The sequence below is a fragment of the Myotis myotis genome, unplaced genomic scaffold, assembly GCF_014108235.1.
Source record: "Myotis myotis isolate mMyoMyo1 unplaced genomic scaffold, mMyoMyo1.p scaffold_m19_p_14, whole genome shotgun sequence".
Lineage (NCBI taxonomy): Eukaryota > Metazoa > Chordata > Mammalia > Chiroptera > Vespertilionidae > Myotis > Myotis myotis.
In genome coordinates this window covers 17805064-17828627 of record NW_023416318.1, presented here as the reverse complement: position 1 = coordinate 17828627, position 23564 = coordinate 17805064, and the positions used below count along the sequence as shown (strand labels likewise).

General features: G+C 46.0%; 1 protein-coding gene across 12 annotated transcripts in view; it reads right to left on the bottom strand.

Moving 5' to 3' along the window:
• Positions 1-1028: 1028 nt before the first annotated feature.
• The window catches only part of SERTAD2 (SERTA domain containing 2), a 105468-nt gene continuing 82932 nt past the window's right edge, over positions 1029-23564 (bottom strand). Inside the window, exons 1-8 of one of the 12 annotated variants that reach the window (XM_036334342.1) lie at positions 23215-23533; positions 22683-22763; positions 21708-21780; positions 19362-19727; positions 11120-12024; positions 9550-9767; positions 5348-6281; positions 1029-3227 (exon numbers count right to left, since the gene is read on the bottom strand). In XM_036334342.1, coding sequence (XP_036190235.1) covers positions 3072-3227; positions 5348-6277 — 1086 coding nt within the window. In that variant the 5' untranslated portion in view covers positions 6278-6281; positions 9550-9767; positions 11120-12024; ... (2 more) ...; positions 22683-22763; positions 23215-23533 and the 3' untranslated portion in view covers positions 1029-3071. Of the gene's footprint in view, positions 3228-5329; positions 6282-9549; positions 9805-11119; positions 12025-19361; positions 19728-21707; positions 21781-22682; positions 22764-23214; positions 23534-23564 lie in introns of those variants that run through there. The other 11 variants (XM_036334341.1, XM_036334343.1, XM_036334340.1 and 8 more) reach the window with 11 other exon arrangements.

The following is a 23564-nucleotide window of genomic DNA, read 5'->3' as shown; positions in this document are numbered from 1 at the left end:
TTTCCAAATTAAGATCCCATTTTGAGGTACTGGGGGTTAGAACTTCAACATAACTTGTCTTGAGGACACAGTTCAACCCATAACACCTCTCCCAATGCCCCTCCCCCATATTCCATTGCTGATTGAATGGAACCTTCATTTCCGAGGCCTCTCATCTCCAGGCCACTCCTTCATCTCTTCACCAGCCGGTCTGGTGGCCAGAATTGCCTGGACCAGGCAAGGCTAGATGCCACAGGCCCGTCACAGATGTCCCGGCTGCCAAGGAGGTTGCATTGGATCTCCTCCATTAACTTCTGGAAGGCGGAGGGGGAGGCCAGGTTGTATAAACCGGGGGGCTGCTTGGAAGATGTGCAAAAATGCCTGAACCACTGGTGCTTTGGGGTGTCAACTCGAGCATCAAGGATGTGCTGGCGTCGTTAGGAAGCAGGAGCCCTAACCAGAGACGCCCTCTTGGGAAGCTGTGGTGGAGATGGAAAGTAGGTGGTGGGGAGTGGCCAACATTTGGGAATAGAATGTGGCTTGGACTGGAGAACAGGTTGGGAGAGCGGGGAGGTGGGGGGGATTAGGCCTGGGGGAAGGGTGGTGAGGCCAAACAGAGGCCCAGAGGGGAAGAACAGGCCCCATGGGGGAAACGAGGCTGTTTTCAAACACACAAAGTCTGATAGTTAAGTCCAGAGCTCAGGAGAGAGGCAGGACCTTAAAACAAGTTTTCAGACACCTGAGTGGACTAGAATCCCTTGGGAAAGCCAGGAGGAGTGGAGGCTCTGCAACACTCTAGTCACTGCCCAAACCCTGGGAAAAAAAACTATTCAGAGAGTTGGAGGGAGAGAAGCGAGAATGAGGAGTCCGAGAAGGGCCCCAGAGGCAGGGTGAGGAGAGAAAGGTCCTCCTGAGACCACAGCGGTGAGGGAAGGTCGTTGTCGGCACCAGCTCTGGCAGAGGCCCTGGGGGGTGGTTCCTTAACACGAGCAAATTGTGTCCCGAGCTGGTTCTGCTCAGGTCAGAAGGAAGCTGCACACGCACCTCTGTCACCTTTTAACTGTTTATTGTATAATATAAAACTACAAAAGTAAGACTGCTCATTTCCATGTACATTTCCTCTGTCCAGTTGTTTCGATTACAGCCCAAACCTACATGTGAATACAGCCATCGGGGTTCCAATGTAACGTCTGTAATATTGCATAGAAAAGGCACAGCTCTCAGGTCTGTGGGGGAAAGGTTACACTTCCTCTTTAGACAAAATCCTCCTTAAAAACTATGCACCAAATGTCGCTATGTACATCATTTCCAAAATCTTGGTTGTTTGCTTGCATGGACTGCACTTCTCTTCCAAACTTATTATCCCCAAAAGATGTCCAAGGTTTTTATTGGCTTTGTCTGCAATAGCATTTGATCCTGGCTAATTTTCAAGAAACATTTAGACTCATTCTTAGAAGCACTGAAGACAACGGTACACAAGCAGGAACATACACCTCGCTGTTCGCCCGCAATTACAGGAAGTTAACCATTTACAGCCAGAATAGGTCCAATATGCTCTTTTCGGTATTTTCATAAAATGTAGGAAGGCCCAATTTGTAACAGCAAGGTTTTTAAATTAAGACAATTCATGGAAAATATCAATCGCTACACTAGGTAGAGTCTTTTTTTTTTTTTTTTTAAACATCTGTCATTTAAGAAGGCTGCCCAGCGGTATTCATAATTCATTGTTTACCACAAAGGTGGTTAATAAATTTAAGCTTTAAAAACGATCCGTAAGTTGATACTTCGGCTCTTTGGAGCTTATTTATGTAAGAAATTTTCCTTGATTGACCTCAGGGCAGTTGGGACGCGCCAAGGGGCTATGGCAATAAAAAGCTCAATTGATAAAGACACTCGAGGTGTAGAGGAGGCCCTGGCTAGTTCTCACCTTGTGGTGTGAACAAGGGTGTCAGTGTGGTTGCCCCTTCTGTTGGAGAGAGAAAGTGCTACTAAAAAACATTTAAAAAGATCAACCCTTTGATGCTTGATTTTCTTTAAAAATTTGGAGGTATTGAAACATCCCTCACCCCTACCTTTTGCATATTTCAAATAGACCCACATTGGAGAAGAGAGTACAAATGAATGTGGACTGGGCATATGATGAGACGACCCGGGGGTCTGCCTCGGACCCCCTGTTAATACAGATTGACATGCCTACCAGAGAATACATTCCTACCATACATTCTGCACATGTTACGATCCAGATGTTGTTAGAGCTCCACAGTAAAATAAATATATTTACACAGAAAAAAAAAAGGAATAAATAACTTACGGAAAAAAAATCACTTCAAATTCAAAGCTCTTAATATTCTGCTCTCATCTTGTCACTTCATTGCACATCACTGTCCATGGGTGTCCTCTCCCAGTCACACCCAGCACGTCTTTCTCATGAAGGCACCTCGAACTGCCTGCCTGACTCTGAAGGCCACCCGATGTCCTCTGCACGGGGGAGGCGCGCCCCAGGCCGAGCTCAGACTGGGACGTGCAGATCGCACACGGCTCACAGTCTTCCCTGCTGGGACATCGCTTTGGGAACACTTGATGGTTTTGTTCTTTTTAAACCGCGCCACTCGTTTCCCGGGTCTTCCTCAGAAGACCGTGAATATCGAGCGTTTACGGCAAGGGTGTCCAGAGCTGACAAGCGTTTGCCTGATGTTGGGGCGTTTTTTTTGTTGTTGTTTGTTTTGATTTTCAAGACCAGCCTTACAAATACTAGAGTCCGAGACCACGTCTGGGCAACACTTCGCCGTGCTTATTTGAACTGTTGCCCAACATATGGGATTTGTTTAAACACACGATTTGCTAATCCAACCAAAGTACAGTTGTTCTAAGTTACTGTAAATCAGCTTTTAACAACGGCAAATCAACCGCCTTACCCTGTTATTGTTCGGAATAATCAACACTATTGTGTACGTATACATATGGATAAGTGTGCAGCATGTGGTGAGTGTACCAGGTCCTCCAGTTATCAAAAGCGTGGCATCCGGGCTGGCTTGTTCTCCACAGAAAAAGGAAGCTCTTAAAACGGACAGGCACAGCAACACTGGAAGCATTTACAACAACCCTCCCCTCACCTGTATATGGTCCCTGGTCCCATCACAGGAAATGACACATCTGCAGCAGTACAAGGTGTCCTGGTGGAGGTTGCTTGTAGGAGAACAAGAGCAATTTGATCTGTTTCCCACTGCTCTCCTGAGTTGATAATTAGCCTTTAAAAACACATTCAAGTGGGGGAGGGGCGGGGAAATAAATTAGAATGTAGATTTAATCATACCATGCACGATGAATCTTTTGATTAGATGAGCAATTCCTTCATCACAAATGTATTTGTTTTGCCATGTGCATTATAAAAATAAAACTATCTATGGCTTGTTTAAAGTGCCATCTTATAAAGCTGTCTTTTTTTAAATTGGCCAGAAAGACTCAATTTTATCCATGGCAAGAAGTGAGCAGAATTGGTGACTGAATATTGACAAATGACTAACAACAAAGACAACAACAACAACACAAATCCCATAATTTAAAAATTCTTAAATAAATATAAAAGTTATTCCTAAAGAAGCCACCTGCATTTCAAAAATATAGGATGTAACCAGCGACAGTACCATTGGAAGAAAGAAACAACTGAAAGGAAAAGGCCATAAACAATGTCGGCAACAAGCATGATACATTGCAAACATTTCAAAATTAAATGTACACCGTTAGGAATAAAAAGCTACTTCTCAAGTGTCCTGGTTTGGGGGTAGGGGGTAGGGGGTGAGGGTGGCAAGGGGAGGAGGAGGAGGAGGAACATGCATAGAAAGTCCTGTGTATTTGGGTAAAACAGCCTTGTGAAGTGTAGTTAAAGCAGTTGATTCAAGAAAGCAACCAGATTGGAAGCTGTGACATAATGGGACCAACTCCTGGTTCAAGGGCCACGGCTGTTTCAAGAGTGCATCCTGGGCTGGGCCGAGGTGGGCCGAGCTCATGGTGGTGATCATGAAGATACCATTTTCAGCATTTAGCAACAGAGGGAAGGGAAGCTGGAAAAGACAATTGGGCAACATGATGGATGCCTTCTGGGGGAGATTTTTTTCTCTAGGAGCCCTAAGCATTGCAAAAGGGTTTAGTTCCAAGAAGAGGTTGGTTGCTTTTCATAAAATTTTGTTCACATGTAAAATTTCAGGTCATCATAAAAATTATGCCAAAAAGGAAAGATTTGTGTTTTTTTTTTTAAAAAAAATAAAAACAATTAAAAGCGCAAACTTGGCATAAATACAGTGAGTATTCGGTAGTCTTCCCCCTCAAGAGAGGGAGCTAAAGAGAACCATCACTTAAACCCCGAGCTCCATGGCCACCTCCCGCCAACTGCTTAATGCAAGTTTGATGAGCAGATGTGGCTCTGGCTTTGGAAGTCACAGTGCTGGCGGGTGTTCATGCCAGGAGGCCGGCGCTTGTGAAATTTGGGTGTGATATCGCCTGGCCCTTTCTTAAAGCGCTGTGTGTGTGTGTGTGTGTGTGTGTGTGTGTGTGTGTGTCTGCATTTGGGGGACGCTGCGGATTGATTTGATCCAATTTTCTCTTTGCACCAAACACATATAAAACATTACAACGCTATAAAAGTACAAGTGCAACTTGTACATCTGAAGTTTGCAGGAACTATGTGAGCAAATCCTATCAAAATAGCTATCTCATATGTATAAACAGCATTTGTTTTTAGAAAAACAATATCATAAACTGCAGAATCTGTACAAAAATATAAAATAAATTTGGGCAGCAGTTTCTAAACAGCCATGTAAATGCAACACTTACGAGGAGTTAATGCCTCTAAAAAGGCTGAATTGCCAAGTCAACCTATACAGGGCGAAAATGCCGGAAAAGGTACTGAGATTATCTAAATAATATATATATATATACTTTTTCTTTGTTTTACCTCTTGCAATAAAACTTATAGAAAAAATAGACAAATATGCACATGCAATTTACAGCTTTCCCATCTTATTCCTTGTGCTTCACTTGAACTGTTAATTTTTGCCATTCGACACAGCAACATTGTCTTCAAATGTATTCTTTCCTATTCCAGGGTAGTAGGTCTCTGAGGAACCACTCAAAAACGTGTATTGAAAGTGGTCATACTTGGATGAAGGCACTCCAACTCTGCTCAAAGCAAAAACTAGTGTGATCCTTTTGTAAAACGTTCTTTTTCTCTGAAAAAGGCAAGCAAGGGTGCATGCACAGTGCGGAGCGCTGTCGGGGCGCGGGGACACTCGCAGGGTCCGGGCGGCACGGTCACCGGGGCGGGGGGGGGGGGGGGGGGGTGGTGTCCCCGGGATTAGGACCCCACGAGCACCTCCATGATGTGGTCCAGCTCCGTGAGGTCCATTTTGAAAGGCTGACTCGGGGCGACGGGCTGGCTGCTGTAGGGGGCGAGGGTCTTGAGGAGGTCGTCCGCCGACACGGGGGCCATCTTCGCGGCTGTGCCCGAGGCGGAGGTGCAGGGGTCGAAATCATACATGGACGTGTCAATGTCGGCGAACAGGATGTCATCCAGGGTCAGGTCCGTCAGAAACCCCGTGGACGTGGTGACCTCGAAATTCCCGGGCAGAGAGTCCATCAGTTTGGGGTCGTCGGGGCGGCCGTCGGGGAGCCCCTCGGGTTTCGGGGCGCTGGCCTCGCTGGCGCCCCCTTTGGAGCTGTCAGTGGCGGCCCCGGCGGCGGAGGTAGATGTGGGACAGAGCTCCTCGATCTCGTCCAAGGCGGAGGAGAAGCTGTCCTTCTCGGGCGGGAGGGCCGGGGAGGGGAGTCTGGGGGGGGCCGCGGGCGGCGGCGGGGCGGCCGGGGAAGTGCAAAAAGTGTCGTCGTCGTCCTCGAGCAGCGAGGCCGGGGTGAGGCAGGCCTCCAGGGGTGTAGTGCTGGCCAGGTCCCCGGGGTGCGCGGGCGGGGGCGCGGGGGCGCTGAAGGCGGGCGGGGCCTCCCGGTAGCCGCCGCTCAGCGAGGAGGCGCCGGGCTGGGAGGACGGGGTGAAGGCGGGCCGCAGGCTGCCCTCCTGCTTGAGCTCCTCCTGGATCCGCCGCAGCATGTTGTTGATTAAGACGGTCTTCTGCAGGCTGGGCTCGGTGAGGGGCCTCTGGTTGTAGAGCTTCATAAGGGAAATGTTGAAGATAGTCTGGCGCTGTAAGGTGTAAGACACCTTGGACGGACCGTCGGAGGGAGACAGGATTTTGCCTTCCAGCCCATCTTCATGCTCATCAAACTTCCGTTTTCCTCCTTTACCCAACATATATCTGGCAGAGGAGAAAGGAAGGAAACGGAGTTACTCACAGGAGAACTTACTGCTGCCATTAGGAAGACGCTGACAGAGGTCAGCACGTGGACTTCTGCGAGCCCCTTGCCCAGGCTTTGCTGGAACACACGGGTTAACCGGGGAAGACCCCAGAGTCAGGGAACTGGAAGATCTACTTCTGTATGCCCGTGGAGCACTGTTTTTCACTACACAGTCTGGTGAATGTATTTCTTGGGAAATGTGTACGACCCAGACAAGTTAAACGTTACCATGGAAACGGTGATTTTTACTTTCTCAGCTCCAGCGCTTGCCTAACATTACCATGCAGGTTCAATTTCCCTCCCCCAAACAGATTTATTTTTAAAGCCCAAGAAAACACTTACAATGCTATGACCTGGACAGATAAAGGTGTCAGAGGTTACAGCCTGAACACATCTTGAACGATTAAAAGAACCAACTTGGAGGGGAACATGCACAATTTTGGTAGCACTGTGTGTGCTTTCAAAACGCCTTTTCCTTCCTCATTATGCACAGAGCCCTTCTGTCTGCCTGGTGACACGTGGTGAAGCGCTTGGCCTGTGTTAAATGACCGCAGTGATTAAGTAGCCACCGCTTTTCAGTCTAGAATCAAGTGGAAGAATGTGGATTTCCCTGCCCAAGTTTTTCCATGGCTCAATGTCACTGCATACAGTTATGTCTGAATGCACGTGGACTAACTGAAAGTAATGTGCTCTGATTATAAGCATTGCTGTTTGGATACCTGAGACATTTCATAACAAAATACTTACTGTGAGTCCAGATATATATATATATGTATGTATTTCAAAGAATCAGCACTCTCATAGCTCAGACCTTGAGCATTTGGGAGTGGGTGGGACTTCAGCTCCTGCCCCGCCTTGCCTGACACTCACAGCCTAGGCTGAGGCGCCTCCTCTGCTGCCCTGGCCGGAGTCAAGACACCTTCAGTTGGCTGCACCTTCCTCTCAGAACTTCGACCATCTCAACACAACAAGTGCAAGTCCACTGGCCTTTGCCTCATGGACCTTAACTTCTGACTATTTAATCGAGAATGTTGTCCTTTTGTCATCCAGACCAGGAGACATGGCTCTACGCCAAGCCCGTGCTTGCTCTCACACCCTCTACACACGGACCCACAGACACGCGGAAATGCTCTCAAGGCCACTCACTCTGATATCTTTAAGTACGAGCACGTGCTTTTGAAAAAAGTTATTCAACTTTTCTTCTAACAGTGACTTGCCTTTTACCGAATTGTTTCAGCTGATTTTGACGGCACCTCATTCAATCCTTCACTAACTCATTCTGCATCTGTGCTGTCTTGGGCTCTCGGCCAGGCAGTGGGTCCCTCAGGGGAATAAAGCCTGGTCTTCAGGGGCTGAGTAGTTTCTCCTACACCTCCTCATCATTTTGGACTATGAGTCTCATCCTAAAGGGACACAGCTAACCACAATGAAACTTCAGAAATTCCTTCCAACTCTTCGTTGAAGAAGGCCACGCTGCCCCTGGAGGCGGACAGATATGCAGGTGGTCACAGAGCCTGGCACACAGGTCCCACTGGAGGTGACGACCTCCGTGTGCCTCAGTCGCAGGGAGAGAAAGACGAAGACAGCTGCAACGCATCAATGTCAGAATCAGCTCGAGAATTTGTTAATGCTCATAAAAATGTGGAGCTACTTGCATGAAACACTTTTCCGCATTTTATAAACATTAAGAAAATGTCTGTCAATCAATAGAACCAAAGACCAGTCTCATAATGAATTGTTCCCTAAGGTGAGGGAGGTATGATAGCGACTACTTGCTTATCCAAGACCTCATGTGACAAACATTTCCTGCTCTGTAGTGCTGAAAGTCTCATTTGTATATTTACTTTGCATAGAACATTTCCTATCTGAAGTATCTGTGCCCATTTAAACTTCAGTGTGAATCCGAGAGGAAGTGATTTCGTTTCATGTTACAAAACACTTTCTACTTTATGCATTTAGAAGTGTGACCGGACCACTGTGTTTTGAAACAGATAACTGTATTCACAATTACACTGTTTATATTTGCTTACAATTTAAGCATCTAAATACTTCCAGAGAAAATCCGCTTTTGCCAAAGAGCTCTAAGTGCATTTAGTTCTCATATAAAGCTGTTAGATGATCTATGTTATATATTATAATGTGAATAGACCCAAGACATTTAAACATGTGTGACAGAGTAGACAAATGCATACATGTAACAGCGAACGGATCGGCCTCTCTGACTCCATCTTGGTCAAGCCTGCTTCGTTCCCATGGCCTTCAGGCCAATGGCATCTATTTAGTTTTGCATACAGACATGCTAATCATTAGAGGAATCCTGCTTGTCCCTTGAATTAAAAAAAAAAAACACCCCCTGACCAGAAGGTGCCTCTCCCAAGGAGATAAGGGGAGTATATACGGTTTATCAAAGATTTGCAGGAACCTCGAGGCTGGACTCACATCAACTAGGATCAACAGGGTCAGCAATCTTCCTCAGACCCTTGCTGGCACCCGTATGTCTTTGGTAGTCAATCACGTCTTGCCCCTCCCTTTCCACTTCCCTTGACATAAAAGAAGCCTGAACTCTGTACCTTCTTAAGATGGATTTGAGTCACCAAAAGGTCTCCCATTTTTCTTGGTTGGTACCTTCTCAATCAATATACTTTTTTTTTTTTTTTTTTACTCCAAACGCTGATGTTTTGAGTTTGGGCCTTTTGAAGCACTAAGCACACATATGTTAGACCCGTAGCATACACAAATACTCTAAAACAGTGTTTCTCAAAGTGTGGTCCATAGATGATCTGTAAACTGTTACTGGTCCATGATGAGGTAAGTAGAGATACTATATGATTGAGAAACTTTTATAGTAAACTTAAGAGTAACTGTATGTTTGTAGATCTAATAAAGAATGAGGATTCTGTTTTTACATCTTTGCATTTTTGATTTCGTTTCTCTAGCAATTATTTTCCTTGTGTTCTACTAAAGTATTAGTCTATGAAGGAGGAAGAAATCAAACAAACTGGTTCTTTATCACAGCAACTTTTAGAAACACTGTCCTACAATGTAAACCAAATGCACAACTAAAAGCAAACTAGTAAGCTCACGGCCACTTTGAATCTTACTGGCTTTCTTGAGGAAAGGTAGGTAAGGCACTATAGACTTGTCCTTCTCTTTTAGTCATTGATATAGAACTGTTTCTGATAAAGATTTGTTTCTGAAATAAATAATAGGATTTTTCCAATAACTCACATTTCTCTAGAAATAATCACTGAATTCTTGGGACTCAAATATTGACAAAGCGTTCAGTCCTGTAGGCATTTAGCAGAATTCCCAGAGCTGAAGAGAGGCTTTCCGAGGGATTTCCATGTGAGAAGCACCTCATTTCCAATGAGAATGATCCAGCTGGTCATCGCGGCGGGATGACCCCAGTGATTTAGGAAAAGCTCATCAGAAATCTGTAATGCTGTCTGGATGGGGAAGAAGGAGGGCCCGTGTAGGCAAACTCTGTGAGCAGGAATAGACAGAAAAAAATCGAATCTTGGAAGCTTTTCAAATGAGTAAATAATAAGGACCCATGACAGAATGTGTCTCAAAGCAGGTTTGCCTTCATTTCTCTGTTTCTCTTTATGAGGCAAAACTGGCTCCACACACCCAGTAAGATTGCAAAAGGCACACAATCATGATGTGTAACCCTACTTCCACCTACATTTTTATAGAAAGGAATAAAATGCAACATCACAGAACCTAGCCCACATTTTTACTTAAAAATCAATTCTACAAAGTTAAAGCTTATCCAAAGTTTGCTCAATCCTGTTCAGAATCAAGTCTTCCCACTCGGCCTCCTAGAAGTGGGAGGACGTGAGAGGAACTCGCTCTCAGTGGCGTCTTACCGACCACCTCCGTGGAGCAGGGCACCATTCAAACAAGAAAATACAAGCCTCTCAAGAACCCGAGGGGAGGGCGAGAAGCCAGCAAACAGCATCTCAGGGCCTGAGCTCAGGTAGGCCCAAGCCAGAGCGGCAGGCAGCTCCTGAGCCTCTAGCCTCCAGCACTGCACTGCAGGAAACAACAATAGCTCAGGGAGCAGGCTATCCGAGAGACACGTGACCTTTTCAAAGGCCTCCCCGGGCTGCGGCCAGAAGACAGGCAGTAGCTGGGGCTCATTAAGGGCTTCCAGGTACCGGGAAGGGGGTTCCTGTCTGGAAAGCCCGGAGCTCACCCAGAAGAGGCGCTTGTGACCAGCCGGGTTTCTAGGCCACCCTGAGGCGTGACACCCCACTTTGTCTCCTCCCTCAGCTTCAAAGACCCAAAAGGGAATCTGGGCTTCAGGGCTTGTTAGAGACCCCCCAAGAGGAAGATGGAGGTGGGGGCGGCCTCCCTGTGCGGCCCATGCAAAGGGCCCTGAGACGAACCACAGGCACTCTTCCTTAGAACAGTCAGTCAGTGGCTCTTCAGGAAAGGTTTGCGGTAAGACGCCTTCCCTTCTCCAATACATTTGTTAGAACAAACTCCTGGCTTTCTAATTTTCTTACCATAATTGTTAGCAACTATTAACTACAGCAAAGTTTTGAAAATAAAGAACAAAACTCACAGGAAGCAATATAAATGAAAACTTCTCTTTCAGAGTTTTCCACAAAGTTTAATACGGAATAAAAATCTATATACACCGAGCCTGGCTTCCGGCTGTGCAGCTTTCATTCAGAAGGACCGGGCTGCCCTCAAAAGCGACAGTCCCCTTGGGCACATGATCAAAAGCAATAAATGTCACTAGAAGAATCCTCGGAAGAAAAGAGGATGGAGAAACAGGCGATGGCGTTACCTGATACTTGGGGGTTTGCATTTCAAGATTTTGAGTGACGCCCACAGTAAGGAACCTGAGAGATTATTATGGACTGGAGTATCCGGAGAGACTGCTGGAGATAGGCCTGCAGATTTGTATTTGAGGTGGGATGGTCTCTTAATGTCTATTTCCCACCCCAACCAGTAAACCCCAGGAGGGTGCAGCCTGCCTGTTCAGTTCACCTCCTCAGGACAGGGCAGTCCCTGACCCACCAAAGATGCTCCCTAGACAGTTGCTGAATAAGTAAACGGTAAATGGAAAGAATGAGGAAAGACACTACGGGACGGCCAGAGAAGAACGGTCACGAAGTTGGAGACGCGTGTCTCTGGTCCTGAGTGTGAACTGGGCCAGGGAGGGGGGGTGTGAGGAGGAGAGGTGGGCCGGCTGAGGGAGTCCTGGGACCGGGGCACAGAGGGAGGGCTCTGCTCAGCACGCTCCCCTGTGCCGGCCTCTCCTGAGTTCCGGAATGTGGGTGAGCACAGACTCACCTGGGGCATGTTACCAGAGAATGCTGCCTTCCACCCCGAGGTTCTCATTCAGCAGGTCTGGTGTGGGGCCCAGGAAACCGCACCTCAGGAACCACGACTTCCTCCCCCCCAATTGGTCATTTCATGTTTAAGCCCGAGAATCTGTCTACTCAGTTAAACCTGAGGCTGAAGTCTTCCCTATTCGTGTCTAAGCAAGGAAGGAACAAAAGAACAAACAGCGTTTCTGCGATGGCAACCGACAGCTGACATTGGAAAGAAGACTGTGTGGAATTAAGACGTCTTCTGCTCAATTTTCTTGACAGAACGCAGCTCCTCCGACGGATACATCAGGCCCCCCTGGCCAGTGGGCCCCGATTCTTCTTACTGTGATCTCAGAGTGAATGATGGCGGCGAGGCCTGTGCCCAAGGACCAAAAAGGAACGGAAACATTTAAATTAAATGTTTAAATTAAACACTAAATAATTAAAAGGGCAACATTTCACAGCTTTTGCATTTTTTAAGGCATTGTTATTAAATGTAAGTATTTAAAAAACCCACGTGATCAAAAAAAGTTCTCTAATTCCATGTTTTAAAACTACATATTCAAGCTATGATTTAAAAAAAAAAATTTTTTAAAACCCCTCTCTCCTTTAATGTTATCTGGACTGTCAAAATAAATGTCATGATTTTTAAATTAAGACTATTAAACCTGGCCCAGCTGGCATGGCTCAGTGGTTGAGCGTCGACCTATGAACCAGGAGGTCACGGTTCGATTCCCGGTCAGGGCACATGCCCGGGTCACAGGCTCAGTCCTCAGTAGGGGGCGTGCAGGAGGCAGCTGATCAATGATTCTCTCCTTCTAGCTCTCCCTCTCCCTTCCTCTCTGAAATAAAAAATAAAATAAAACAAAAAGGATGTTAAATTTACTGGTGTAAACTACCACTTCTGTCAGCCCCACTAACAACAACAAAACCCATTGCTCTAACCTGCAGGCTCACCATAGCCCTCAGTGGCCACTAGTGCCCCCTAGAGGCCCAGAGCCTGGTAGCCACGGACTGACAGGCCCCTGCAGGGTGCGGGCAGCATCACTGCTGGTCTCCTGAGTGGGGAGCCCGCCTCAGCCCATCACCAAGGCTGCCTTTCTGGCTTTCTGACTCTGTGCTGGTCCAAAAGAGATGTAAACATTGCATTGTGCTTTCACGTAACTCATCCCAAACAACAGTCATCACCCCAGGCAGAAGGAAAGCCACCCATCTCATCCTGCTCGATATCCAGGGAATTAATGCTTCAAAAGGTCTTTAGAGGGGGTCAAAATTGATAGCTTCGTCCCAGTTTCTGAAGGGAGCACAAGATTGGGAAAGGTGGGACTGACCACGTGGTCAAAAAGGCAGCAACGAGGTGAGGCGCTTGGCCCTGTGCCTGCGGAGGGTGTGAAATCGGCTCCCAGCTCAACACCACCCAGACGCAAGGATGGGTGATGGGGGACCCAAGAAGTCATTACTTTTAAACAACTCAAGGCTCAGCTGATTCCTCCTTGTGCACATTTTCAAGAGCTTATTCCAACGTCCTTCTGGACTAGTAAATAACAACCAGAATCTAGTGTTTTCCCTTCTCAGAAGTGGAACAGGCTTCGCGATTAAGTGACATGTTGTTTCAAAAGTCAGCGAACAAGGCAGAACTAAGTCGCGTGTCTGCAGTCGGGGACTAGCAGGGTAGCCTAGCAGGGCACGCGGCTTCTGCGGAGCTGGTCACACTCTACCTCCTCGCCCGCGTGGCGAAGACACTGGTGTTTGCCTGGGTATAAGTCACTGGCCTATACACTTAGATCTGAATACTATACATACTTAAAAAACACACACACACAAAAAACACCACCTTTTAAACCCTAGTTAACAGCTCTCAAGGAAAAGGTGCCTAATTCAAAGGGGAGCTTTAAGAAGCCACATCCCTAATCTCTTCAACTCCACTGTCCAGTGTGACCACAAGTGTGACCACTGGTGGCTGAAGCGCCCAGAAGTGCCGATGCAGACACTGCTCATCACAGAGAGGCGGCAGCAATGCCAACAGTTCGGAACCATGGCCTGTCCTCCTGGACCTACCTCGTTTGAAGAGAGAGGCTAAGAAGAAGTGACGAGTGTCTCCGAAGAGGCCAGCAGAGGCTATTTCCTCACTCTGACATCCTGTGTCGCCAAAACCCCAAGTCCTTTAAGTGGAAACACATTCTTTCCGTTTCTTTTAGGGGTAGTGGCGGAAGAAAGGAGCGCCCCTGTCAAAATTATTGTGTATGTGACAGACTTCCAAAACCAGAAGAGAGAGGCCGGCCAGAAATGGTTTTGCGACAACTTGTGAAACAGAATCTTCTCATTTCTCCTCTCTCACCCCACACAGTCGCTTTAAGATGTGTTTTGGACCCTGCTTTAGAGGTGGTCCGAGTATCCAGCCTCTGCTCCTAACAAAGACACCTACCCACCAGCCAGGGCCGCTGAGCCATGGTTCTGCCCGCAGGCTGCCACACAGCAACTCTCAGGCCGGAAGGAAAGCTGCTCCCACTTCAATGGGGGAAGACACGTTTGCCTGGACAACTTTCCACAGTTAAAATATCCCACCTTAAAAACACACAGGACCCAGACATCCGATAATGTCCATTCATTTAGCACCCTCCCTCCCGCAGGTAACAACAAAACACGCCAGGAGAACAAGGCCACCCCAAAGGACATGGTAGGGGTGGTGCCGACAGGATGGGAGAGGAAGCTGAGAGAAACAGGCAAGTCCTCCAAGGTTTTGCTATCCAAGGCTGTGTAATGCTGTGTGTGGCAAGCACAGAAGTAGTGATAGTCCATCCGCCCCCCCCCCCCCCCACCGCCTGCAAGCACCTGGGTGGCAATTTGTTGAGCCTCCAGGAAACAAGGGGGGAGGACCAGCACCCCCAAAGGCTGCCTTCAGACTCCAAAGTGACTGCCTCTGGCCCAGGGGAATGGCAGATAACAGGGGAAAAATTTCACTGGGGGGGAAAGCCTCTCTTATTATTTACAGACAAGCGTAGGGGCTCCCAGAAGATAAGGGATGTCAGTTACACAGCCCCTAAAGCTGCCCGGATGGGCTTTTTTTCAAACCAAAGCTCATCCAGGATGAGGTCCCTGCAGTCACAGCCATACTAATTGGTAAGTAAGACAAAGCCTCCCCTAACAAATCAGCAATGTCATTATGAAGCCAGTCGCTAGCTGAAGCCAGTTGGGCGCGCTGGGGCGCTAGTCTGCAGCTGTAACCCGACACCACTGTTTGCAGCGTGCCTGCCCCGCCTCTCCCCGGTGCAGGGGGCTCCGGCTGCCGGCACCGCACCCGGGGCTTAGTAATCGCCAGACAATAACTTTCGAAGGAGACCAAGGGAGACAGTTTCTGAACTTCAGGGGGAACAATCCGCTTTGCTTTCTTGACAGCATCTCAAAGCCTGGAGATCCAGCGAAATTTAGCCAGGAAGTCAATCTCTAAGTGAACTTAAAACAACAACAACAAAGACTTGTACTATTTGGGGAAGTCTTCTAAAGGCCACATTTTAAGACACTCTAGCTTTCCCGCTCAAGATTTTTACACACCTGTATTAAGTTGAAGACAGTTTCTGACACTATTAGTTTGTTAAATATAATCTGTTCTCTTGGAAAAAAAAAAAAACACTTAAAGCTTGACAACTAACTGCATTTAGCAGGCAAAATAAGTCCAATTCTGGGAGATAATGTTTCAAGTAAATATTTCTTTGGAATAAATTATGGCCTGGTTAATCAACATCTGGAAAGAAAAAATGGGCTACTTTATAGTGCAACTGTTAAGTAGTACAAAATGTTTCTAATATCCTGTCTGATTGGTTCTTCCAACAGCTGGGAATTTTGGGTTTTAAACCTAACTCCTGAAGCAAGGGACACCAGTCACTTTCTTTCAGAGACAGTGGAAATGCTAATAATTCGTTTATTTTACCTAAGGATTCTGGCTTAAAGCATTGCACATGTAAAGTAAAAGACTGGGCAAGATTATACAGAATTTAAGGTTAACAAGAACATACTCAATGATATGATGCTTGGAACCTGCTTTAAAATACTCTAGGAAAAAACCCTGGTTGTGTAGCTGATACAAGACTGACAAAATGTTGCTAACTGTGGACGCTGGGTGATGAGTACAAGGGAGTGCATTGTACTCTTCCCTCTACTTTTGAGTATGTTTGCAATTTTCCATAATAAAAAGTTTAAAAAAATACAACACATCAATAGGTTCTACAAATTTAAAAAATCAAGTAAGCACAATCAATTATTTACACTCTCACCGAGAGCTATTTTATTAACCTGATAGATTATTTTACACAGAAGAAAACTATCAGTGCTCCGTGTAGTAAACAAACATGCCCAGTAGGAGTCGGAACTCCTTCAAGCTCTGAAAGACAGAATTCCACATCCAGCCACAAGGGGGCGTAGCAGAGCAACAAGGCACTCCTGAAGTCTGATTACTCACAGCAATGTCTACCTACAGATCTCTCAGAGTATACACTTTTCCAAGATTGTTCCTCAATTCCGGTCTCTGCAGGACACTGCTAAGCAAGCCAAGTTCTGGAAATACTGTCTGTAGAAAAGGTTGTTGCCTGTATATAAGAAACACTGATGTTTCAAAGACCATGGTTAAAATTCTGGGAGGATTTCTCAAGTGAGAACACACAAACAATAACAAACACACAAACCCATGTGATAAGATGTGGATTCAGAGAAGCCAACAGTTCAGAATTTCCACTGGGGGTACTAAGGTAGAGTCCCAACCACACAATGAGTTTTAAGGTAAGCACTAAGAATTTTACTAGCATAGAAAAGCCTTCAGTAATCCTATTGCTTCTTAATATCAGGAAATTACTTACATGCTAAACAGACACAGCAGTTATTTGGGAAAGCTTCATAAAGGATATTGGAGAGAAGTCATTTAATTATAAAACGCAACACAGTTAACCTTAGAGAGATAATGGGGCAAGTTTTATAAGTGCTTGCTGGAATTCCTTCCATTCAAATACAAACTTCAGTTCTTTTACACAGAAGGGTTTGTGTAAAACTATATATGTGAACATACTAACTGCATTTAGCAGGCAAAATAAGTCAGTTGGGTGCGAGAACTAAATAGTTCTCGATGAGAGTGTAAAGTGATGTGTGTTCAGTAAGAATGTCCATAGGAGTTGAACTATGATCTCCAATATTTCCATAGGAAACTTGGTAAATATTATTGTAATTTTTTATAAATAATATATTACAGTAAGCATTTAAATTATGGTGCTACTTCATAATAATTTGATGTCAGAAACACATCTTTAGCTGAATCTAAAGCCTCATTAACATGAGAACTTAGATTTGAATTTCTTTCCCTTAAGATTATGTGCCTGTAAAGATTACCAAACCTCACCCCACCCCCATTCCTATGCATAATGAAACTATTTTTTTCTCCTGTATTTATAATTGCTTGGATGGGATTCTGGTTTCAGCCCTCCTGTAGCATCTTTTCCCCAAAGATACCTTGTTTTTCCCCTCACACGAGACCTTTAATACAATGTCATGGGAGGTGGGGGGAGCTTAAGGTAGAAACCAAATGCTTTGCCAAAAGTATGTGACGGTTGTTGTTTTTTGTTTTTTTTTAAAAGAGGGCTATCTGATATATAAAAAAAGACATACTAAAACAGATAAATGTAATTTGTTAGAACAAATCAGTGAAAAGTGCGATTGGATATTAATTTAAACAAAAGATTTCCTTTGAGGTTTTGTTAAACTACTGACCTTGAATAAAACAAATACAAACTAAGTATGTTACATCAGGAAGTGTTTGGATGGAAGTGTTTCTTAAAGGTTATGATTTCTTTTTAATTTTCTTTGCTTTCAATGTTGGAATGCTTTATTACTGTGAAAAACTGCTTAAAAGAAGGCATGCTATAAAACATTCCTCACAAACACAAAACATATTTCATCTTTTAATTTCCACATGCCCAGTTTAAAGAAGAAAAGCAGAGAAATGTTATTTATTTACTTACTGAGTGAACCTAAACATTGTATTACATGATCTAAACCTGAATTCCTTAAAAGAAAACTATCAAATTTCTACAATATGACATTTGAGTATAAAGATAGGCATGTAAAAGGAAGGAAATAACTATTCTATTGTGTAAATATCTGTCCCATGTAAGCAACATACATATTCTGAATGTTTACTTATTTCTATGAACTAGGCAGGCTAGTGATAAGGTTTTACAAAAACGACTTACACGTGATATCATATATGCGAATAATTCACAAAGTAGAAAAAGGAAACGATACAAACTAAACCCGAGGGCAGTGAGTGATAATTTGTAAATGTGGCGGCCATTCATTCTTACTTACTTTGGGGGCTATTCTGAGATCAAATGTATTTCTTCTGTATTGTTAATTAATGACCCACAGAACTTTACACAAAGTCATCTAGTCAAATACAATCAAAATAATCAGAGTACTACACTGAATGCAATAAATATTCACTTTCTTAGGAAGCTACCTCTTACTACTTCAAGGATCTTCAATGACCTTTAGGGAGAGATCGCCTGCCTCCAACCTCCCCCGCTGGTCCCCTGGACATTCCTGAACATTCCGATTCCTCCCGCCTATCTTACTTAGGGATCTGCATTTTGAATTTGTAAGCCGATTACTGTTGGACAGCAAACAATCATCAGATGGTAAAAAAATACTTTTAAAATATTAATCTGTTTTAAAAACTGTTCAGAGAAGACCACCAGGAGGCTCATGGCAAGCAGAGAGGCAGTGCGAAACCTTCTTCAGCCGCAGACCACAGGGCTCAAACGCCACGGCCAGCTCGGCTCTCTGCGACAGCAGGGAAGACACAGAAGCACACACACATACACGGAGGCTCCCTCCTCAAAACAGGGAAAGAAATCTGAAAAGCAAATCTGTATCCAGTTATTGTTATAAAACGGGAGAAGCACTCGGGGAGGATAGATCAGTCTAAAACAGTCGCCACCTCGTTATCTCCTTAGTGTGGATAGAACTTTATGCAAACCTGTCTGGAGGAGAGATGACCTTGGGACTTTCAGATTCCCTGAGTTTAACTTGGGCAACCCTTCTCAACACCAGGGTGGGGTACTCCAGCAGGCCTGCCGGAGCGTGGTGTGGGATGATAAGCAGCCAGCCAGAGAGAGGAGAGCAAGGGGCTAAAGGCTCATCTGCAGGCTGGCTTTTCAGTATTTAATTTTTTGACCGTGGCATATTCAAGTAGAACTTTTTACTTTTGTTCAACAGGTTCACACAGCCCACTATAAATGTGTGTGTGTGTGTGTGTGTGTGTGTGTAAAATGTCCTTAAGAGCCAGAATCCATTCTCCTATGTGAAACTCCTGAAACACACACACACACACACACACACACACACACACACACACACAACCTATGAAAGTTTTTAAAGAAAAAAAAAATCTTAGAATTAAACAGTAACTCTGCAAAGCTACAGGTTTTTTGCACAGAGGCGAAAAAGACAGTAATACAGACATGAAGTCATTTTAAGAATTTAGGTTTGCTGCTACCCGAAGTTACTAGAGAAACAAAGCTGCCTCTGGGCACCTAAAACTAGTCAGACCTGCTGTAGCAGTTGCACAGTCGGCTCCAGAGCTCTGTCCTCCACTCTCCTCCCTCCAGCCCCCACCCCACGCATCCGCATAGCTCACTCCACTGAGGGCGGCGCCCAGCCAGGCACACTCACCCCTCGCTCCTCCGCTCCTCCGCGGCCCCTGCTCAGAGGCAGGGCCGGCTCTAGACACACAGTGTGCAAGCCTGAGAGGAGGCCAGCTGAGAGAGCAGCCGATGCCAACTCCATTTGGAACTGAAAGCTGCAGTGGGTGCAGAAGACAGCTACGGGCTCCCCGATTGCTTAAAGAGATCCATCAAGTTGTGGTGCTTGCTTCAGTGACACCTGGCAGGTACTTTCAATTCAGTTCAGTTGAGGAACAGGAGATCTCGGGAGGAGACGAACCAGCCTTTCCAGCTTTAGGGGCCCTCAGACCACAACAGAGAGCAGAATTTCCAAAAGGGAGTTTGCACCGCATTGAAGATACGCATCTCTTTCGTCCTATTAGAAATCATACGTTGTCAAAGATATTGTGTTGGTATTTTTCGATTTTTATTTGTATTTCAAAGAAAATTTTCAGACAGCCAAGCATGTTTTGTTTGTCTCATGATCTTCAAGGAAAAAAACAAAACACAACAACAACAAAAAACAAGGCCTCTATTTATTACCCAGAACAGAAATGTTGTCTTATTGGCCTGACATATGCCATTCACAGACTCATACAAAGCATGAACTGCCACACAGTGCTCATGGAGAGAGACGCTGCTGCACAATGAGGGATGGGCGCTCCGGGGACAGTTCTGCTCACAGGGTGTCCCAGCATCTGTGCGGAGGGCAGGAGTTTGCCTTCAATGCCAATTGCACTGGCCACTGCAGACCCTTTCTCTTAAAAAGACAGGCCAACTTTGGTTAGTCGCCGGCTCCTTCGAGACTATGAAAACTAAATTGAACATCCACACACTTGCCGGCATCCCAGCTTTCAGGTTTCTGTCCATTGTTTAAGGAATGTTAACAGTGGGCAAAAAATACATGAAGTGTGCATAAGCAGTGGCCACTGCACTTTTAGGATTTCATATTCCGCTGGCCCAGATCAATTCATGGAAAGACCTAGGATGGTGACTGTTCCCCTTATCGCGAGGCCAGTTTTCCATAAAACTGGAGCTTGCCCTATGGTGCCTTTAGTATACAAGTGATCTTTGAGCTCAGTAATCAGAGAGAAAGTCTCTCTCTCTCTCTCTCTCTTCTTTGCCAAGAAACTAATACAACTATAGTTATTCCCTATAGGATATGCCGTAACACTAAATATAAAATTTCTGTAGCAGCAAACTTTTAAAAAATTCTACAAGTGAATTAAAGTTCACACTCTAAAATACCATATTTATCTATACATATTTTAATCTACATGTAAAACTGACGAAATCATCTTGATTTTTCTAATATAAATGAAATATAAGATATAGCTTTATGCTCTTACCAGTGTTCCTCAACAAGAAACTACAGCAAAAAAACAATTAAATAGATAAATAAGTACACAAACAAAAACCTTTAAAAGTTTTTATTGTAGCTTTTACCCATCTTAGGTATTATAAAATGTTTTGGCTGAGAGTAAACCTTTAGTATAATTTGATACTGATAATTTGTTATCTGCTCCTTTATTTAGCCACAGGAAAAATATCTTTAAGTATGTGGATGTGTATCTCCAACCCCCCCTTCTATCTTTTGATCTGTTTTGTGTATGTGTACATGTTTCTAAAGTAGTGTTGAAACTTATTCTGCCACTGGATCACTATTTAAAACAGTGGATGCCAAAAGCTATCAGCTGCTACACAAATCTGAGTGAGTTTTAAAATATCGTAATATATGCTATTTTCCTATGCTCATTATTAATGATCAGTGGATAGGAACTGGGTAAATTTTAGCACCTGAATTAAATAAAAATGCTTTCAAGAGGGGCAATTCAGCAAATAGGAGTCCAAAGATGTTTCTAAATGTGAGTTAATATCCTTCTCTTGGTCCTTAAAGGGAAACAAGCTTGAGCAGCTGTTACCTAAGGAGCAGCGGTGACACTTGCCTGACAATAAAACTGTTCCCTAGGACACCCCTTGTCCGCACTTGATGGGTATTACAAAATTCCAGTCCTCTCTCCTACCTGCTGTCATACAGCAAGGAACAGAGCTGAGTGTTTAAAACAAACACACCAAAAGGCTGTCAAATCTACTTCATAAGATTTCTCATCTGAGAGCAACATGGTTATACACATTGTAATTAGGAGTGGGGGGGGGGCAGGGGGGGTTAAAATTATTTTAAGGGCGCCAAGCTTGATGACCAACATAAACAACTTTACACCAACCTGTAACACCTCTAAGTAAATCAATGAAGTGAAAGGAAAACTTGCTACCATTCCTCACTTTAAAAAAAAAAAAAAAAATTTAACGAAGACATTGATAAAATGAACAGGGAAGCAGAGAGTCTTGCTCGTACCAGAAGCTGGGATCTTAGGAGGGTATTTTCATCCTCACAGCACACCCCAGCACACTCAAATCAGAATAGACTGCTATAAAAAGGGGGAGGAATAAATGGCAATGGGAGGAGCTCTTGGGGTGAGACGTGCCTTCTAGTTAGCTGAGCAACTCACCCCCCCCCCCCCATCAGCAAAACAACCCGGAGGCTCTCAGGTGGACTGTCCTCCAGGGGTTGAGTGGAGCCAAGAGCCCACTTCACTCCTGTCAGAGACTAGTCCCTCATTATAAAAGGCTGCTCTGAACACTCAAGGCCTCAGGGATCCTACTGGCTACTACAACTCCCAGGCTCTTTACACACATTTGTAGACATTTCTTAACATATATTGGGAAATCAGAAAGCATATTTCATGAACAAAGCTTGGAAACATTTACGTACTATCTTCCTGAAGGCCAACTGGGGCTGCTCGATTCGATTCAAACAAAAACTGCTCCAGTCTGAGCCTGATGGCTCACCCTGCTGACTGCCCTTCCCCATTCAGTGCCTGTAAAAACTTACTTTCCACCTCCCGAAAGATCCGGAAACTACCCAATGTGAAAGCAAAAAGTTATTCTAAGACAAAGTACCTATCTGATCTTCTCATGAAACAAGAGTAAACCCAGAACTCTCCTCCCATCTCAGTCTATTACTATGAATTCTGCTAAAGGTGAGGTAACTAATGACCAAGGAGAAACGTAAGAACAACTTGGGTTTTCTCTCCATGCACTGTCCCTCTTCCAGCACCCTCTGTCTTGACGGTACAAAGTCCAGGGCTTGGGACAGCTGGCTCCCCTCCACCCCCTCCCTTTCAGTCACAGGCGGTCACCACCAAGATGACTTGTAAATTTCTAACTTAGAGTTGAATATGCATGTATATTCAAAATCAATACCCTGGCACACGGGCGAAAAGAGGGTAGAGAGGGCTGTTTTTAAGCTGAAAAACACAGGAAAACTCACAGAAACACGCCAGAGCAAGTTGGATGCAAACCCGGGCACGGAACTCAAAAGTGAAGCAGCCTTGGCGGCAGCAATCCGAGCCTTAAAAAAAAAAAAGTCTCGCACGTTCACAACAACACAACCGCCACCAACACGCACACACATCCCGGCAGCAAAAGCGACAGCTCCCAGCTCCCTGGGCCTCACGGCTGGGCTCGGGGAGCTCCCGACACCCTCTTGACCCCGGTCCGTGACTCCTGTCCCCGGCCCTTCCCCCAGCAGATCTGCGCCCGTCGGCTGGGGGGTCCCAGCCCTCACCCCGGGCGTCCCCGGGCGCCGGGCCGGGCAGCAGCGGGAGGGAGCTCTCCTCCCGGTACCTGCTCCAGCCCAGGTCCCAGTCGCGGCGGCTTCCACGACCCTCGCGGCCGCCCGGGGCCCTCCTCCGCCCTCCAGGCTTTCCCGGCCCTCGGCCGGGTCCCCCCGCCGCCCCCCCGCCCAGGGGGAGCCCAGCGCAGCGGAGGACCCCCTCCGGCCCGGCGCCGGGAGAACTTACCACATGCAGCTCCCGCTGGGAACTAGCGCATCGGGAGGGGCAGCCCACTCCTCCAGCTAGTCCCGCTCCATGCGGAGCGCCCGGCTCCGGGGGCCGAGGGTGGCGCCGGGGAGCGGGCGGCAGGCGAGACTGAAGCTAAGCCTCCGCCGTCCTCTGCCTGTGCGCTCGGAACATTATACAATGGTGGCGGCGGAGGCGGCGGCGGCGGCGGGCAGCGGAGGAGGAAGCGGGAGGCGGGCGGAGGGGGCGCCCTGACCGAGCGAGCGGCAGCTCGTGCTCCAGCACTCGCCGTGCAGGAGTGACGTGCGGCCCGCGAGCCTCCCGCGAGCCCCGGCCCGGGCTCAGCAGGC